General features: G+C 38.1%; 2 protein-coding genes across 2 annotated transcripts in view; one reads left to right on the top strand and one right to left on the bottom strand.

Annotated features, from left to right (window-relative positions):
• The window catches only part of LOC142607967 (G2/mitotic-specific cyclin S13-7-like), a 35,059-nt gene that overhangs the window by 3,537 nt on the left and 10,578 nt on the right, over positions 1-20,944 (top strand). The window lies entirely within an intron of this gene.
• On the bottom strand, positions 5,837-9,432 carry LOC142607966 (protein ACCELERATED CELL DEATH 6-like). Its single transcript, XM_075779657.1, has 3 exons — positions 8,541-9,432; positions 7,830-8,362; positions 5,837-6,671 (listed from the first exon to the last, which is right to left on the bottom strand). Exons 1-3 carry the CDS (start codon positions 9,355-9,357, stop codon positions 6,018-6,020), a joined length of 2,004 nt encoding a protein of 667 aa, XP_075635772.1. The 5' UTR covers positions 9,358-9,432; the 3' UTR covers positions 5,837-6,017.

The following is a 20,944-nucleotide window of genomic DNA, read 5'->3' on the forward strand; positions in this document are numbered from 1 at the left end:
TACTAATTTGAGTAGGATTTCTTTGTCATAGGAATTGTGCTAAGCTGACTGTCACATGGCTGCTGCCGCTGAAAGCAAGCTGAGGGTGATTTACAGTAAATTTTCAAATCCTGACATAGGTTCTGGGCCCCAGCCAAATGTTTTCAGGCCACATGATCATGAATAAATGATTAGAATTTTATTCTTTACCCCATACATATAATAGTGCTGAATTGGATATCAGAATCTTCTGATTTGGTTGTTATTTTTGAAAACTAGCTATTTTGCTACTTCATATGTATAATATTCTTTTTAATTAATGTAATAATGTATGCAAAAGATTTTTAAAAAATTTGGGAGGACCATGGCCATAATGGTGCTACAACACCATTGAAGTTTAAAAGACATTTTTTTAATCGTGTTTATTTTATTTTTATATTTTAATTGATTGAAAATCTAGGGATTAAGATAAAAATGTGAGTCATACATATATATATATATATATATATATATATCCAAAGTTAAGAGAAAATCTAATTGAGGTCTAAATTGGATTTCAATTGAGGTCTAATTTTGTTCCATATGTCCAATTTAAGATTTAAATTTTTGTGCCAAACTAATCAATTATTGAAAAATATGAAAATTCCAACATTAGATGAAACTGCATTATGGAATATAATTTAAAAAGTGATAACAAAAAATTACATGAAATTATTATGGTTTAAGTTAAAATAAAAAATACAACCTAAAATATTAAAATACAATAGCTAAGTACATGATCTAATATTTTTTTAAAGTAAAATATACACAAATCTTAGTATATGTAGAATTGGAAGAAAAGCTCAAATCTCAACACACACACACACACACACACACACACACACACACACACACACACACATATATATATATATAGAGAGAGAGAGAGAGAGAGAGAGAGAGAGAGAGAGAGAGAGAGAGATGAAAACTCAGAGAATTGAATAGAATTCTCTAGAATTCTCTAGAATTATTTGCATTCCAAGCATAATGATAAAATGTATATTAAGACTCTTTTTATAGAGTTCTACAATTGATCACATGGGTCTAATCCCAATAACAATCTGTAACTAACTTTCCTAACACATTACATAAATATCAAGCTTGTTACAAAATCAATCTGGATTAGTTTGAAGTTATCTGGATTGGTTCAACACGTCAGCAGAAACACGTCAGGTTGAGGAAGGAAGCTTGGAACGATGTCGTGTTGGTCTTAGCAAAAAACATAAAACTTTTCTAAAAAAGAACGACGTCATGCTACTTAACCAAATGAAGTCGTTTGTCTTTAAATGAAAATGGCACCGTTTGATATATTAACGTTAAGTAGCCGTTGTGCTCATTTTTTGAACCAGGATCAGAATCTGACTAAGAACTGGACAAATGGCTTTAGCTTTTTCCTCTTTCATCCCCCCTCAAAATCATGGGGGAGATAGGCAACATGATTTTGGCTTGCAGAAATAGGAAACAAGCAGTGGGAAGGCTTTTAGTGAATACATCTGCCAGTTGATCATCAGTGGCAATGTATTTAACTTGAAGATCCATATGAAGAACTTGATCTTGAATGAAATGGTAATCGACTTCAATGTGCTTCGTTTTGGCGTCAAAACAAGTTTGGAAGCAATTGCTAATATAGAAACATTGTCACGCCAAAGTTTGGGTTGATTGGAAAGAAAAAGGCCCAAATCTTTCAACAATTGATGAAAACAGAGTTTTGCAACATTGGAGGCAAGAGCTCGATATTCAGATTATGTGGAAGATTGAGAGACAGTCGGCTACTTTTTGGCACTACAGGTAATAGGACTATACCTTAAATAAACTAAATAGCCTGTTGTGGATCATTTATCATATGGATCACTGGCCCAATCTGAGTCAGTTGAGGCTGAAAGTAATAGAGGACCTGGTGCAGATTAGGTGACTTATTATGCATATTAGGTGTGGGAAGTCTATTAATAATGTGAGTTGCAGTTGCAACTGCATAAGACTAGTAAGAGAGGGGAAGTTTGGAGAGTAATAACATTGTAAGTGAGCACTCAACGATATGCTTGTGTCTCCTCTTAGCAACACCATTTTGTTGAGGTGTGTGTGGGCAAGAAAACTGATGAATGATGGCTTGTGAGGAACAAAACTCAGCAAAGGCTTTTGAAGAAAACTCCCCATCACAATTTGACCTAAATATCTTAATTTTTTGATTGGATTGATTTTCTACTGTGGCTTTGAGAATTTTGAAGACATTAAAGACATCTGACTTGAGCTTAAGTATAAACACATACAAATCTAGTATAGTCATCAACAAAGACAAGATATTATTTGAAGTCATTAACAGAAATAGCAGAAGTAGAACCCCACACATCACAATGAATGAGTTCAAGAGGTGATTTAGATTGAAAATTTGATTTTACAAAGGGAAGTTGATGCATCTTGCCACTAAGGTAGTGCTTACAATGTGAAGTAACAGAAGAAGTACACTTGAATACATTAGAATGTTCAAGAACTGAGATTGCTTAATGTAAACTATTATCACTAGGATAACCTAGTTTATGGTGCCATAGCAACTATTTATTTGACCTATTAATGTTGAAAGATGAATGTGGAGTATACTATGTAAAGATGGACGAAAAGCCAGATTATGCAGAAATGATTGGAGGATGAGTGAATGAAGGAAGCTTGGATTCAAGTTTTGAGTAGAAAGGATAGACACCATTTTCACTCAAGCCCCTGTAGAGGAGTCTCCCCGTAAGAATATCCTGAATTTTGAGCTCATTAGCATCAAAGTGACAAGAATAATTGTTGTGTGACCAAAATTTGTGCGCAGACAACAAATTCATAGCAATCCTAGGGGCATATAAGACATTTCTAAGAATAAACTTGTGGTATTTGGTGTAGATAGAGGAGTTACCTATATTGTTGATTGGAAGTGCTTAACCATTCCCCACAGTGACTTGTTCAAGTTGGTTGTGAGATAGTCTGACGTACCTGAATCAACTAACCATGGGATCTTGGTTGTTGGTGATAGTAGCATTAGATGTAGTTGCCATAGCTGCAAGTATAGTTGGAGGATTTTTTCCCTAATAAGAAAAATCCCTCCTGTGATAGCAATCTAGTGCAAGGTGACCAGTTTTCCCACAAATCTAGCACAAAGGACGATTAGAATCAGTTCTTATGGATTGATTTCCAAACTGTGAGTTAGTTTGATTTTGATGTGGAGAGTAATTCTGATGAGAAGAACCACCACTATTATTGTTATCTGCCACCACCTCTTCCTTTGTTGGAGCCATTTCAACCCCTTCCTCTTCCAGAACCTTGACTCTAGGTATTACTTCCATTTGGCCTTGAGTTAGCAGCAAACATAGCTCAAGATTGAGGGATAGTCACAAAATTCTTCGTCATTGCTGGTTCTTCACTTTGCAACATAATGGAGAGTTGCTCATAAGTGATTGGATAACTTCTTGTATGTATAGCTAAGCAGAAGTGTGCGAACTCCTTGGGCAAGCCTCGAAGAACAATGCAGAGAATTTATTCATTATCAACTACAACTCCTACTGCAAGAAGGTTGTCTCTTGCAATCTTGATCTCCTGCAAGAACACATTCATAGTGTCACTTCCTTTCTTCATGCTTTGCAATTCCAACTGCAGATTGAGAATATTGGCTCTTAAAATCGAGGTGAATCTTTGTTCTCAAGTATTCCAAACCTCTCTCGAGCTTGTGATATCAACTACCACACAGTAGAAAGTCCTTGATTGTCAAGGAGAAATTGACATGGTTGAGGCATAGTGCCATCGATATGATCAAATAGTGAATAAGCTTCAAGAATGGTGACAAGTTGATGCCTCTATGGAATGTAATTTGTGATAATCATAAGGCTGATGTGTTTACTTCAGAGTCAAATACTGCCAGCCAAGAGTCCAAACATATTGCCATAAAAGAATCCAATTCAAATTTAAATACTTGCAAAACATAAGTCAACCAATATCACTCCCTTGATTCTCTCCTCCGTAGCACATCCCTTGATTCTAGCTAATTCTCTATAAATGTAAATCTGCTGTAATTATATTCTCTACAATTTAGGGGAGTTTGTCTATAATATTTTAGTATTAATACAAAGCAGGACACGCCTCACTTGGGGTGGTTTTTCAACCCAACATATACTCTGTACTATCTATTCCTTTAATTTGTATAATCAAGCTTGATTGACATCAGGTTTGACACGTTTGAGAGGAGCAGTAATGGAGATTGTAAAGATTGAGTATGAAATATGGAAGGTGAGCTAGTGCTTGATGAGGAAGCTATGGTAGAGGCAGTGGAAGCCATGGAAATTGGATCTAATACCATGAAAGAAAAAATGAAAGCTTGGAAGAAAAGCTCAAATCTTAACATAGAGAGAGAGAGAGAGAGAGAGAGAGAGAGAGATATGAAAACTTAGAGAACTGTATTGAATAGAATTCTCTAAAATTATTTGCATTCCAAGCATAATGGTAAAATGTACATTAAGACTCTTTTTATAGAGTTCTACAAATGATCACGTGGGTCTAATCCCAATAACAATCTGTAACTAACTTTCCTAACAGATTATATAAATATCAAGTTTGTTACAAAATCTATCTAGATCAGTTTGAAGTTATCTGGAGTGGTTCAACACGTCAGCAGCACAACCATGGAGGTTTTGGTAGTCTTGATAACCAGAAAACAGAGTTGAGGAATGAACCTCGGAACGACGTCGTGTTGGTCTCAGCAGAAAACATAAAACTCATCTAAAACAGACGACGTCGTGCTACTTAACCAGACGATGCTGTTTGTCTTTAAATTAAAAAACAGCACCATTTGACATATTACCGTTAAGTAGCCGCTGTGGTCATTGTTTGAACCAGGATCAGAATCTAACTAAGAACTGAACTGATGGCTTTGGCTTCTTCCTCTTTCATTACACTCTAGTGGGTCATTATAGATGAAGGTCTAAGACTCATCAGAAATATTTTCAACTTTGGGGGGGCCATGGTGATGGAACTCTAATCCTTGAGCAATTTCACCATTAAGATCTGAAATACAAAATATATAGGAGATTTTTTAAAATCTTTGGGAGGGCATGGCCCCCTTTGCCCCTTAATAGATCCGACAATGAGTGAGCAAGAAATATAATATTACTCTTTTGACAAGCAATGTCAATTATTTCTTTGGCAATGAAAAAACTTTTCTTCTACAACAATAACAACCAAAAAAAAAAAACTTAAATTGACAACAAGTAAAATAATAATTTGAAGCAATTTCTCTTAGCTAAAAATTTTCATTGATGGACACCCAAATTCATTCTCCCTCTATGAAAATGAAAAATCAAATTAGTTTTTTGGTTCTCGTTGTCTAAGCCATTTTTATGTTTGAGTTCATTTTTGCACATTTATGTATGTTTGATTCAAGTCTTGCACTTGCAGCTTAATTTGTTTGTTTTTCTAATGTGTCGAATATTTATATTTTATTCTCTCATGCAATTCTTAATTCTACCTAATGTTTCAATTCAATAAGTCCACTTGCAAAATCCTTTTATTCGCAACTGTTTGAAGATTTTATTTTGCTGAGGCAACACAAATTATAGGTTGAATTTTGGAGATCGAGACCAAGGATTTATATGATGATTTTTTTTTGAGAAATTTATATGATGAATTGATGATATATTTAAATATGGCCCATATGGATCATAATACTTTCCCATTGCAAAAACGATCCTTATTGCATTAAGAATGAGAAATTAATAGCAAGTGAAATAAATATAAGAATTAATAGTGACTTTGATCCAAACCAACTTCTAAATTCAAAAACAATCCGAACATAAAAATTTCACTCGTCAAATATTAATAGAATAGAAGCTTTCATAAGAATCAATACAGAATTATTAATAGTACAGTGGGAGTCCTTTATAAAACATTAGTAACAATACACACCCTATTAAATGACCAGAGTTGAGCAATATATAGCACACAATATACAATACAACATGCATAAATAAAGGAGATTATTTTTCTTCCCCATCATTAGTGTTACTCCTAGTAACTATTACCAAAAGGCAAAATGGGTAGTAGACAATGTAGCGAAAAATGGGATGTGGTAAGGAACTTGGCAAACATAGTGGCAAAAATAGTAACGCGAGGATAAGGAGGAAGAATGATCCAATGATCAAAACGATAGAAGCAAGCCAGTGGAGGCCTCTCACCATTAAATAACTACCAGTCATGAATGCTGAGGAGACCATAATAAGAGCTAGTCCCAATATTGGCACGGCAAATTTAAGGGAAGCAATAACCAAGTTAAGATCACCTAATTGTGCCCAGATGAGTGCAACAACAACAGTAACAGAACTATACATAGCTATGGTGTTGCTGATAATGAATGCTTGGAACAAGTGGTGTCGTAGGAATTTTGCCATGCCTTTGTGTGGATCAGAGTCATCGTTGCCGCCTGGCACAGTGAAACCTGCAGCAAAGGTTACAGTGGCCACAAGTGTTGCAACCAACAATAGAGTGTTGACCCTATCCTTGTAATTGTCCATGTTGGGTGCTTCCCGTGGCTTTGAGCATTGTGAGTTCTCCTTGACGGCGTTCTCCCTTGTAGTGCTTGGACTAGGAGCATGTGAGACGCCGGCGTATCTCAAGGCTAGCCATGTCAATTGCTGCATGGTAAATAAATAACATTTTTCCATAACCATATTGTTGATCACACCGAACAATTATCCCCACTACATAGCTCTTGTGGTCACCATTTGAATTAGTAACTTAACATCAATAGTATCATTCTACATTATATTTGTTAGAATTGAAGTTAATACGTTGGGTTGAAAGAGAGAGAGAGAAGAAAGAAAAAGAGAGAGCTGAAACACACCGAAATCAATGGTATCATTCTACCTTATATTTGTTAGAATTGAAGTTAATATGTTGGGTTGAGAGAGAGAGAAGAAAGAAAAAGAGAGAGCCGAAACACACCGAAATCAAGATTGCTCATAGACTCGGGAGACGCGGCCCACCCTTCCAACCCGGTCTAAACAGAAGGACAACGGACAATTTCATAAGATGGGTCAAGTGGATGATGGGCGCAAACTATTTTAAAGATTAGGTTTTGAGTTACATGTCGGGTGGGGAAATTTCTCACCCCACTAACCCGACTTGAATTGATTGACTATTGTGAACTTTTTTATGTGTATAATATTACTCTTAGCTTATTGAAAATCCAACCTTATCTGCCATGTAAATCACTCACTCTTCCTTAAAATAAACAAATCCAAGAAATCAATTAACATGACATTTATCATTCGAATATTCAATTGCTTTTCCTTTTATATCACCCCACCAAATTTGAAGAACACGAAATACAACATTGCACCACCAAAATCCCTAGCCTAACTTGATAAGTGAAGACTGAGAGGGACAAAGAGAGAGAAATTAATATGGTTCAGCCTAACAAAATTTATATATATAGTAAACGTTGGACCTAACAATTTACATACATAACAAAAAGCCCTTGATTGGCTATATGTTAACTTGAAGCCCATTGGGATATATATACATACTAACACCCTTTAGACCAACCATAGACTAGTCTTGGAGTAACTCTACTCATACTCCTATAAATAAGCTTACTATAAATAGGATTAAGATTACTTTACCTAAATCTTAGTACACTAAATCTTAGACTATTTATAATATTCTAGGGACTTGGGCTTATATCTCTAAAGTTATCAAAAACAGAGTTTGCTTTTAGGAATTAGGGATTTAACTCAAGTGGCGCCACAAGATCTGCACGCAATTTTATCAGACTTTCAAGAATCACATACCTCTCTAAATGAGGGCACCTTCCCGCTGTACTTTCCTGCAACGTCTAGAGCTGTCTTGCCTTCGTTGTTCAACAACTTTAATTCAACCCTTTTGTCCCATGTCAGAATGCTCACGACCTTAGGATGCTTAGTCTTGGAGGCCAAATGTAAAGAGGTGTTTCCATCCTTGTCTTTTTCATTGATGAGCATTTCCAACTCAGGCTTTTTAAGGATATAGTTTACCACTTTGGCTTTCCCATTCATAGCAGCTACATGCAAAATATTTCGACCTTGATGGTTGAGCAACTCAACAGAATCTGGACATTGCCTGAGAAACTCTTGAATTACCTTGATATGTCCTTTACTGGATGCTGTGTGAATTGGAAAATAACCATTCTGGTCACTTTCATATTTGCAATATGTAGATTTGTTTAACAAGTAGCGAACACCTTCAAGGTATCCTATGGATGCAGCATAGGAAAGAGGTGTCACCCCTTTGTTGTCTTTCTCTTTGATCAGTTCTGGATGTCTGCTCAAAACGCTCTCCAATACACCTAGTACATAAACAAGAAATATCATTCACTGAAAAAATGGGAAAACCTTTAACTATCAACCTTGATTATAATAAAAAATGAGAAACGTGTTCATCCAAATCCAATATACTTTGTTAGTTTCCTCCATAAGCATAAATTGAAATTGAAACACAGTGAACTAGCTCACTAGTAAACTTACCTATGTTCTTCCCAGTGATGGCAGCGTGAGCAATTAATTGGACTTCCTCAAATGGCATCTGACTTATATTTGCTTTTTCAATCATGAGCTTTACTAGTTTTACATCCCCTGCTTCGGCTGCCATATATAGAGGAGATTTGTGTTCCTTATTCAGATAATATGACACTTTTGGTTCTTGCTCAACCAAGAAATCAGCCATCTCACTGTACTTACTTTTCAAAACCAAGTTAAAATCCACTTTGTATTTGTTTATCAAGGCCAAGTGAAGGGGAGTATTCCCCTCATTATTCTTCACCTTTGGTAACTCAGTACCGACCATTTTTTTTACCAAATCCAAATGCCCACCACTTGTAGCTACATGGAGAGGAAGATCACCAGCAGAGTTAATTTTCAGCTCAAGTTCATAGTGGCTTTGACAGATCGCTTCCACAAGCTGATAGTGACCTGAGCTTGCAGCAATATGAAGAATTGTATTTGATTTGGGAGTTTCCTGGAAGGTAATAGGACGTTCCATATCCTCAGCTTTCAGCTGTTTGATGAAATCAATGTCCCCACGCTTTGCAGCCATGTACAAATCAGGGTTCATGTTTTGAGCCGTTCTAGAAACACCAGTAGATTCAATACTGATCTTCGAAGACTTGTCTGCCGTTTTTAATTTCCGTTCTCCCCCAGCTGCAATTTCTTTCTCTAGCTCCTTCTCCATTTCAATCTCCCCTTCTCTTTCTTGGTTCATTTGCTCGTTTACCATTTCAGCATCAGTTGTATGACGGCGAGCCCGTCGACGTGGTTGGGATGAGGAGGAGTTTGTACTCGCCATTGAGGGCTTCACAAGTGAAACAATTCCAGGTGATTGCTGTTCACTTTATGTCAATCAAAATGTGATTGGGTTCACTAGACCTGTCAAAAACCGTGACCAAAGGCTTAAGGACTAAAAACAGGTCTTTTGGGTAAAATATTGGTCACAGGTGTCAGGTATCGGAATTGCTTGTTATTCAGTAAAGGAATCACCGAACTAACAAGCAAAAAGCTTGAGCAGTTCGGCAATGTAAGTATCAAATTAAAGAGATTCCGCTTAGTCTTTTTGGTCAAATATATCGGAATTGCTTGTTATTCAGTAAAGGAAACAACCAAAAAGGTTGAGCAATTCGGCAACATAAAAGTATCGAATTAAAGAGACTCCGCTAGCAATTAAAATTTCACACTTTATGGTATACATAGAGAAGCAGTACATGCATTTTATGTTGCGTTGGTTTTTTACTCTTTCTTTTTAATCTTTGTTTGACATTAAAATAGGTAATACACTATGACCAGAGTCATGCTTATACATTTCTAAGCTACACAAAAATGATTCAAAGTTCGTTCTGAATAGATGGGACAACACTCTGTAATCTCGATTCAGTGAGATATTGTTTTTCATTTCGGTGCATTAAGTGCCGAAATTCGAGAATTGTTAGGCCGAGGGGTTTCTGCCTGGAAGATGGACTGGTTCGTTCACATTGGAAGATGGACTGATGATATCTTGTTGTCATTGGGTGTACATGGATTGGGTCCAGTTGAGAGGTTTTGGACTTTTTTTCAACCCAACTTATCATGGTGGGTTAAAAACAAAAGTCTAACTCAGCCCAACTCACAGATCGAATTTGGTCTATTAGAGTAAAATTATAATCAAATAATCTTGAGCATAACACCAAATCAATACAAATTATAGGAAAAAAAAACCTTAAGGTTTAAATTTTATTTAGGACTCAAAATATGAGTGGGAGTGAGTAACATAAGATAAGAAGAAGATTGAAAAGGAGAATGGTTTGGGTTTTATTTAAGAAAAACGATTAAAAAAAAGTAAATAACAAAATTGTATAATATATTTTTAAGGGATTAGGTTCAAGTTACCTATGGTGTAACTCTAAGCAATGTTACATCACCCAATAACTAATTATTGAATTCATATTTTAAAAATTCAACCGTTGAATTACACGTTTTATATGTTACTAACATGTATGCCAATTTTCAATCCATAAACTCATTTTTTATGCATTATTTTAAACTATAAAAATTTGAATTTAAACAATTAATTAACATAGCTATAGATCTTTGATCATCTTTAAATTTTGTAAGTATGGAGAATATATGAAGATAATGTAATCAAGCGGTGAATTTATCACATTTAATTAAAAAATATTAGATGGTATAATATTGCTTAGAGTTACACCAAGGTGTAACTTGAATCCAACTTATTTTTAATTATATATTAAATAAAGTTGATTTGAATTCAACTAAGCATATTTATGAATCCTATGACTCGAAGCCAACTCAATTCAATATAAAATAATAAATTTTTTTTAAAAAAATTGCAACCCAATCCACTAACCTCTAAAATCAGGTTGGATCTGGTCAGGTTGGCACTTGCACACCCCTTGTGATACTCATACCTTGCGATACAGGCAAGACTACAGTTTCGTCTCTAGTTAAGTGGGTTGTGCCATGAATTGTCAGTCTTGCTACACTAGCAAGCAAACTTTTATTCTTCTTCTTGGTGCCATGCTTTTTGTATTTCCACAATGTCGTCTACTCGGTTTTAGTCCAAGCCGGCAACCACTATTATGGTATCTCTCTCTTTCTCTCTCTCACTCTCTCTTCGTAGTGTGCTATTCTCTCTTTACACAGCAAGTTACTTTTTTGGTGGAACCATAAAATATACGAGCATTCACATTAAAGCTCTCAAAAGCTAAAAATGCTATCTTTTAGCATTTCATTCCAAAAAAACACACTACAACAAATGTGTTATTGTTAAAAATTTTAGCAGCTAAGCTACAGTAGACTGCTATCTATGACAGTCCATTGTAGCTCAAATCTTATAAAAATAATGATTTTTTAATACATTTTCAATTAAAATATTCTCTCTTTCTCTCTCTCTCTCTCTCTTTCTCTTCTTTCTCCAAACTCTCTTTTCTCTCTCTTCTTTCTCATTTTCTTCTCTCTTTCACCAGTTTCTCTCTTCTCTATCTTTTTTCTTTCTTTCTCATTGGTTCTCCCTATATCTTCCTTTCTCCAGCCCTCTCGCCCTTGCCTTCTCTTGTTTGTTCCTCTCTCTCTCATTGGTTTCCCATGGGTCGAAGTCATAGTGCTTTGGCGGTCACTAGGGGTCACCTAGTCACGGTGGGTATAGGTCGTGGGTCACAGTTTGGTGGTGGGTGAAATTTTGTGATGGCTGGGTTTTGTGTTTGTGATGGTGGTTGTTTTGTGATTTGGTGGCTAGGTTTTTGTTTTGTGATTGGTAATTTGTGATGGATGGGTTTTGGTTGTTGTTTTGTGATTGGTTGTTTGATGGCTGGGTTTTGTGATTTGGTGGTTGTTTTGTAGTGGTGGTGGCTAGTGGTGGGTTAATTTTGGGTTGGAGTTTACAGTGGTGGCAGGTAGATGGGTGATGGTGGCTAGTGGTGACTATTGGTTTGTTGGGTTTACGGTGGTTTGTTTTTCTTTGTGATTTTGGTGATTGGGGGTTGGGTGGTGGTGGTTGTGGCTATGTGGCTGTGGGTGGTGGTGGCTGGTGATAGTGGGTATGTAGGTAGTGGAATAGTTGAGATTGAGAATAAAAATAAAAATAATATTTTAATGAAGTGGTAAAAAATATAAAACTTTCGATATTGGGTGTATTGTAAAGTGAATTGTTAAAATAAATAAAGTAGGTTTTTAAGATGTTAAAATTCTAAATTTTTTGAGATCTCTAACGTATTGGCTGAATACAAATTAGGATGTGGTCCAAAAAAAAAAAAAAACACACAAAACCATTGGGATGCAAAGAAGGCAGCTCATTCTTTGACCCGATGGACTTTAGCAAGCTCTTTTTTAGCCACAAAAAAAAAAAACATTTTGAATTTTGATACCTACCTTTTTTGTTATTGTCAATTTTACATCATCTCTTTTTTTTTTTTTTTTACTGTGAACTCATTAATAAAAAATGTTAGTTGTAATTACAAGTTTAAAATAATATAAACCAAAATGACTCAACTCACCTACAACATGATCCAAACTACAATTTGAGAATAATAAAAATTAAATTAATTGCCACCAAAATGTACAGCCAAACTAGCAGTGACCCAAAAATAAAGGATCAAAATGGTATTTTTGCTTTCTTTTCCAAGCTCCTTTGATTACGGACATGGTCCCTCTTCTTCTGTAAATATAATCAATGAGAAAGCTCAGCCGGTTAGATAGCCTTGCTCCTCCTTTTCTTTTGCTTTCTTGGTTTTCTAATAATATTTTCAATTTCATCAAAAACTTTGTTTATATAATATATAATATATTTAGTGGTAATGGTTTGAGTTGTTGAATTATTATCATGCATATTATATATATATATATATATATATATATATATATATATATATTAATATTTGATAGTAGTAGGAGGTTTTGAGATAAACAATTAAATCATTGTTTAATTATTTGGTTATATTTAGTTTCACATAAATAGTAATTTTTATGGGTTTAAAACCTAGAACGTTGAAAGAACTGAAAAATTAAGAAATTTAAGATTTTTGAGGTTAGACCAAGATTCAACCAAGATCGAACCATAATGATATTATAAATAATTTTGAATAAATTTAGTTTTTTTTTAAGAAAGTTTCAACCTATAAATAAATTTAGTCTTAATTGTATATAAATATATTTACTATCCACTTTTAATCAATATGATCATGTAGCCCAGTGGATTTTAACTAGGACATTTTATGGAACCAATAGGACTGAGGGTTTTTTTTTTTTTTTGGGAGAAACAGTAGAACTGAGGTTTAAAAACGGAAACTCTAGATGTTGAAGTTGAACACTCTAAAAAGACTCCAAGCTGTGAACCTAGGCAAATAAGTTTTGCTTCCTAAAATCGTAATCCTGGATTACGACTATTGATATGGAAGTATTTTAAATCAACATGATAAATTCATTGAAGGTAGCTAAAAACCAGGCCATATTAATACATAATTCAAGATTATCAAAAGTTTTTGAGTGTTTGTTTAATAGTGTACAAAGAAAAAAAAATTTGTAAAAAAGTGTTGATAAAATTATGTTTAAATAATTAAATTTATTATTTCTTAACAATTTTAAGAACATTTAAATTTTTTGGATAACTAGTAAAATATCATAGTATTAGAATATATATGAGGTACTCAGTTGTGCAATGAGTATACCCCTCATAATTGAGAGCAAGGTCACTAGCAGAGTGGTTTCAAGCAAGGAAGTCAATACCGTATCGGAGGTTATACCGGTTTGGCCAGCGGTACGATATATTTCGGGTACCGGTCAATACCGGTGTATCGTTTTGGATTTACTGCTAATATATATATATATATATATATATATATACACACACATATCTACACACAAAATCTCTAGAACCATATTTATAAGCATATAATATTTCACTAATATTATAATAAATATAAAATTTTATCATAGAACATTACCTCAATTCAGAACAAATTATTCATAGTTTTAGACTTTAGCATCAATTAAAAAAAAAAAAACACAATATAAAAAATAGAAAGCTTAATTGTTCAATGCATACTAAGAAAATAAATAATACTAATAAGTTAATGTAAATAAGTTACCATTATGCCCTTACAAAAATTCAAAAATTACAAAACTAAAAAAAAAAAAAAAGTTTTTTTTTTGTACCGGTCGGTACGCCCGATACCGGTCAGTATTGCCCTAAATTGGCCGATATAGCCGGTACGGCCGGTATTTAAACTGGTACGAAATATTATTGTTTCGATACCAGTATACGTACCGGTACAATATGTACTAGCTGATACCGGTACGGTATCAACTTCACTGCTTCCAAGGGTTGCTTCTACAAGCTGATCGTGACCTGAGATTGCAGCTATACGAAGGACTGTATATTTCATTCGGGGGTTTTTTGGGACGGCCTAAGATAATTTGAGGCCTAAGGTGAAAAATTAAAATAGACCATTTTTATATCTAAATATCACATAAATAATATTTAGTTTATTTTTATATTATAATTTTTTTTTATAAATTTATTATTAATTTTTACTAATTTTTTAGAGAGTTTCAACCTATGGCGTCTGCTCCTGATGATAGTTCTTTATTATCAGACCAAGATATCAATCAGTTTTTGGTGTAGGAGGGGCTTAAACCCTAGATCTCTTATATAATCATCAAAAACTTTATCAGTTGAACTAATTAGAACCCACATTAATTCTTACTAATTAATAAGACTAATTCACCTAGAGTGAGCTAGTGATACTATGTAGGTTTTATAAATTAACATGTCACAAATATATAAATAAAAGTTATTCAAAACATTCATTTATTATATTGTTTGAGTGGCACCAATCTTATTCTAGTCACATCAATTTGTAAGTTTTTTGCCATAAAGTTTATATTAGTTTTAACACTTTTCATTCACTTAATGTTGAATTGGTAATTGTGTTGTATATATATAAATTCATAATTTTTGTGTGTGAGGAAAACAGAGGGCCAGCTGATCGAGGGGGCTGGTTAATTTGCGGCTTTCATGTTCTTAGCTCATCACATGATATGTATATCTCTCTCTAAAGTTCTCTTTTCTATGGTTTGATTGATTTCCTCTCTTCTTCTTTTTTATGACCAATTTTCATTCTTTTTTGGTTTTGTTGCTTTAATTTTTAAATACCTAAATATTAGATGAAGAAAGATGTAGTGGTTGTTGATTATATATATGGTTTTATACATGCATTTATCAGTTTTGTTTTCTGATGGTATTTACTTTGGAACTTTGAATGTTGATGAGGGTGATTTAACAACTAGCTCCTAACACCTTAAGAAGGCGATGGGAGTAACAGCCCCATCAGCTTTGGTCATTGAACCACCTTCCTTTGACGACTGCAGCTCTGCCTCATATCTGACAGCATTAGGCTGAAGGGAACAAGATGGCGAGATCAAGGCTGAAGGGAGAAAGCTGACGAGATAAGGCTGGAGATTCTGAGCTGATGACCTTTCTGGGAGCAGCTACGTAAGCTGACAACCTTAGGAAGGAAACACGGACGGAGGGAAAAGCTGAGGGCGATGAGCAAACCTTCATCCATAACCTAGCTTGCCCCTCACGTGTACGTGTATAAGGAAAGTTCTTGCGCTACACGTTTGATCCTAATTGAGAAGATCTCTATAAGGAAAAGAACTCTAGGTGATACTAAGATCCACAAAATACTCTCCTAGAAGTAAAGTACTTCCTCGCCAAGGCGCGTATTTCGGCCCTACACTACTATAAATACTCCAAAGTCCTTATAAACCAAGGTACGCATAATTCACTTCAGCTCTAGCACTTTAGAGTTACGAAGAAGAGATTTTCTCTAACTTGACCGTCGGAGGGTATTTGGCCGGTACCATACCGATACTCCTCTTAAGGTCTTCATCTTTTGTGTTATGTAGATTCTTCATCGGGAGCACGTGAGGACCGTGTGGCTTACTGACGATTTTTGGCATCATCAGTTGGCGCCGTCTGTGGGAATCAACTTAGCGACTTATAAAGCCATGCTATCGCTTCCTGGACAAAGAGTTGCATGGTACTCACTCACTCGATGGTGACCACTAACAATGTTCAAGGAGACGAACCACACACGACGGCACTCGAGAGGCAAGTCCAAACTCTGGCTGCTGTTGTGGAACGCCTAACCAAACAGAACCAAGACTTGGAAGAACAATTGTGTCAGAGGAACACGGGCGCTAACACCCAGGAAGAAGATCAAGAAGGAACCAGCACGGAAAGAAGGAATCAAGAAGGGCCGAAAGGCAGCAACGCCCCTAGCAGGCCGGAGCGGCAAGACACGAACCGGCTGTCTGTCATCGATACTGTCCCACCTCACATAGTCGCTGAGATGCAAATGATGAAGGAACAAATGGACTGCATGATGAACGCCCTCAAGGGACGGGTGTCCAACGACCTAGATGATTTGGTCTAACAAACCGACTCGCCTTTCACAGCTTCTGTTAGTGCCTCCCCCCTTCCACAAAAATTTCATATGCCACAGGTAGAAAGCTACGACGGGTCTAAGGATCCCTTAGATCACTTGGAGTCTTTTAAGACCCTGATGCACCTTCAAGGGGTGCCGAACGCAATCATGTGTAGAGCCTTCCCCACCACACTGAAGGGACCCGCGAGGATCTGGTTCAGTAGACTGACGCCCAACTCCATTGGTACATTCAAAGAGTTGAGCGCCCAATTCACCTCGCACTTCATTGGAGGCCACAGGTACAAGAAGTCCACCACATGCCTGATGAACATTAAGCAGCGGGAAGATGAGACGGTGAGGTCTTACATAGCTCGTTTCAACAAGGAGGCCCTCTCAATTGATGAAGCAGGCGACAAGATACTCGTAGCAGCGCTCACTAACGGACTGCGGAAGGGTAAGTTCCTATTCTCCCTATATAAGAACGACCCAAAGACCATGTCAGATGTGCTTTACTAGGCGACCAAATACATGAACGCAGAAGACACATTGTTGGCTCGAGAAGAGAAGCCCAAAAAAAGGGAAAGACAGGAAGAAGCACGATCAGATAGGGGCGAAAGAAGGCTAGAACTGAAGAACGACGGAATGATCGATGCCCTAGACCACCCGCGAGGAGATTCACAAGTTTCACCCCTTTGACTGCTTCTATCGACCAGGTACTAATGTAGAGGAAAGATGAAGGAGCCTTGACCTTTCCCGGCAAGCTAAAGGGGGATCCGAACAAGAGGTCAAGAGACAAATACTGCCACTTTCACCGGGATCATGGTCATGACATAGCTGACTGTTACGACCTGAAGCAACAAATAGAAGCTCTCATTAGACAAGGAGGGCTGCAAAGGTTTGTTAGCAAGAAGAGAACGGACCCACCACAAGATCAAGCTCCCCGACGAGAGAATGAGCATCCCAGACAGCCCCTAGGAGAAATAAGGATGATTATAGGAGGCACCACGGCCGCTGGGTGATCAAAAAAGCCTAGAAGACATACCTTAGGACGGTTCAGAACATACAGCTGACGGGTTCCATACCCAAAATGTCGCGGATTGACAATCCCTTTATTGGATTCTTAGAAGAAGATGCACGACGTCTTCACCACCCCCATGATGACGCGCTCGTCGTTACCATACAAGCAAGAGATTACAACATGCACCGAGTCCTCGTCGACAACGGCAGCTCGGCAGACATCTTGTACTACCCGGCTTTCCAACAAATAGGGATTGATAGGGAGCGGCTAGTTCCATCTAACGCCCCGCTCGTCGGCTTTGGAGGAACGAGGGTATTTCCCCTTGGCGTCTTCACCTTGGCAATAACCGTTGGAGACTACCCACAACAGATCACCAAGAATGTAGCGTTCCTCGTAGTCGATTGCTCGTCAGCCTTCAATGCCATCATAGGACGTCCAACCCTCAAATCATGGAAGGCTGTAACCTCAACCTACCATTTGATGGTAAAGTTCCCTATTGATTATGGAGTAGGAGAGTTGAGAGGAAATCAAGTGGGTGCACACGAATGTTACGTAACCATGATGGAGATGGACGACCACCTTTAGGCCATGAACATAGAAGAACGACGGGCAGCAACGGAGCCCGTTGAGAGGCTTGAAGACGTATCTCTTGACGAATCCCAACTACAGTGGACAACCAAGATCAGTACCCTTGCAGACCCGACGGTACGTCAGGCATTCGCGACCTTCCTCCAAGAAAATCAGGACGTATTCGCTTGGAGCCATGACAACATGCCAGGAATCAGTCCATCAGTCATGGTGCACAGGTTGAATGTGTCACCTTCCTTTCCCCTCGTCTGCCAGAAGAAACGGGTGTTCGCCCAAGAAAGAGATCAGGCAGTGGCTGAAGAGGTCTGCAAACTACTAGAGGCGGGTTTCATTAGGGAAGTTTACTACCCTGATTAGCTGGCGAACATCGTAATGGTCAAGAAGAGCAACGGGAAATGGAGAATGTGTGTAGACTTCACAGACCTAAACAAAGCATACCCTAAAGATAACTACCCCCTCCCGCGGGTCGACCTCTTGGGGGACTCTACGGCCCAACACCAATTATTGAGCTTCATGGACGCATTTTCCAGATACAACCAGATCTAGATGGAAGAAAGTGACCAGGAGAAAACCTCATTCGTAACAAGCCAAGGCCTTTTTTGTTACAGGGTCATGCCGTTCGGTTTAAACAACGCGGGCGCGATGTATTAGAGACTCATGAACAAGATGTTCGCACAACAGATTAGCAGAAATGTCCAGGTGTATGTCGATGACATGCTAGTAAAAAGCCGAAGGGAAGGCTATCACTTGGAGGATCTTAGGGAAAACTTTGACACTCTCCGCTCCTACAACATGAAGCTTAATCCAGACAAGTGTGCCTTCAGAGTAATGGCGGGAAAATTCTTGGGATACATGGTATCCCAAAGGGGCATTAAGGCTAACCCAGACAAGATCCGGGCAATAATGGAAATGGCACCTCCTAGAAACATGAAAGAGGTACAAAGCCTTAATGGCAAGATCGCCGCGCTTAATAGATTTGTATCCAGGACAACGGATAAATGTCTACCATTCTTCCGTACGCTGAAGAGGTTTTTTGAGTGGACGGCTGAATGTCAGCAAGCATTCGAGGACCTAAAGGCCTACCTCTCTTCACCACCACTACTTAGTCCATCACAACCGGGAGAAGAATTATTCCTTTATCTAGCTATCTCTCCAGCCGCCGTCAGTGCAGCCCTAGTCAGAGAAGACGAAAAAGCACAAAGACCCATATACTACACCAGCAAGGCGCTGCATAATGCAGAAGAAAGGTATCCCCCCATGCTCGCCCTCTCTCTAGTCACAGCGGCCTGAAAACTCAAGCCATACTTCCAAGCCCATACGGTGGTCGTCCTAACTGACAAGCCTTTACGGTGAGCAATGGGTAGTCCTGAAGCCGCCGGACGAATGGCATTGTGGTCAATAGAGTTGAGCGAATTTTACATACAATATCGCCCCCGCACCGCCATCAAGGGACAAGCGGTCGCTGACTTCATTGTGGAGTTCACCAGCGCGGAAGGCGAGGGGGCAGAAAATTCCCAATGAAGCGTTTTTACAGATGGGTCGTCCAACAAGAAGGCTGGTGGTGCAGGGATTGTACTTAAGTCTCTAGAAGGCGATGAAACCGAATGTATGATTCGTCTTGATTTCCCTACAACTAATAATGAAGCTGAGTACGAAGCCCTGATAGCAGGTTTAGACCTCGCCAAGGCTGTAGGGGCCGCGAACATGGTTGTTCACTGCGACTCCCAGGTTGTCACAAGCCAAGTGAACAGCGAGTATGAGTGCAAGGGCAAAAAGATGAAGAAGTACTAGGAGCAAGTGAAGAAGAGGGTAGATGAGCTGCAGGCCAAGATAGTCTAAATCCCAAGAGGAGAAAACGAGCAGGCCGACCGTCTTGCCAAAACCGTGTCAGCAGAGTTTATGATCACCCTCAACAAGGTACTCTCTTTTATTCAGCCTTCACCACTAATAGACGTTGTCAATATATAGGAGATTGGTTCTGAAAACAATTGGACCACCCCTTTGATCTCCTACTTAAAAGACAGCACGCTGCCTAACAAGAAGGAGGCCGCAAGGAAGCTGAAGGTCCAGTCAGTACGGTTCGTCTTGATGAAGGACGTCCTGTATAAGAGGGGTTTCTTCCGACCGTACTTGAGATTTTTAGGCCCCGAAGAAGCAGACTATGTCATGAGAGAAGTACACGAGGGGATATGCGACAACCATTCAGGGTCACGGTCATTGGTACATAAGTTGATTCGGGCCGGATACTACTGGCCGACAATGCAAAATGAAGCCCAGGTTTATGTAAAAGCTTGCGACAAATGTCAAAGGTTCAGTAATATCATTAGACAGCTGATGGAAGAATTGACCCCAATAACTGCCCCATGGCCATTCGCCCAGTGGGGGTTGGATATCATGGGACCATTCCCAATAGCAGCAAGGCAACTGAAGTTTCTCGTTGTCGGCATCGACTACTTCACCAAATGTGTCGAAGCTGAAGCCTTAGCCACGATCACTGAAAAGAACGTACGGAGCTTCATATGGATTATTTGCAAGTACGGAATTCCAAGGGTCTTGATCTCGGACAACGATAAGCAATTTGACAACGACTCCTTTCGAGCCTTCTACTCAGAGCTAGGAATCAAGAACCACTATTCCTCCCCAGCCCATCCTCAAGCAAACGGACAAGTTGAAGTCACGAACCGATCCTTGCTTCGAATCATCAAGACTCGACTCGAGGGGGCAAAGGGCATATGGCCTGAGGAGCTGCCCAGCGTACTATGGGCATATAGAACGACAGTAAGGACTCCTACGGGAGAAACTTCGTTCCAGCTAACATACGGGAGTGAAGCGGTCATCCCAGCCAAGATTGG

This window comes from Castanea sativa, chromosome 8 (assembly GCF_040712315.1).
Source record: "Castanea sativa cultivar Marrone di Chiusa Pesio chromosome 8, ASM4071231v1".
In the NCBI taxonomy this organism is placed as follows: Eukaryota; Viridiplantae; Streptophyta; class Magnoliopsida; order Fagales; family Fagaceae; genus Castanea; species Castanea sativa.

Coding starts and splice junctions, on each gene's coding strand:
- LOC142607966 (XM_075779657.1), bottom strand. CDS start 9,357: ATGGCGAGTACAAACTCCTCCTCATCCCAACCACGTCGACGGGCTCGC. Junction 8,363..8,540: donor CATCACTGGGAAGAACATAG/GTAAGTTTACTA, acceptor TTTATGTACTAG/GTGTATTGGAGAGCGTTTTG. Junction 6,672..7,829: donor AGGTGCCCTCATTTAGAGAG/GTATGTGATTCT, acceptor TTTACCATGCAG/CAATTGACATGGCTAGCCTT.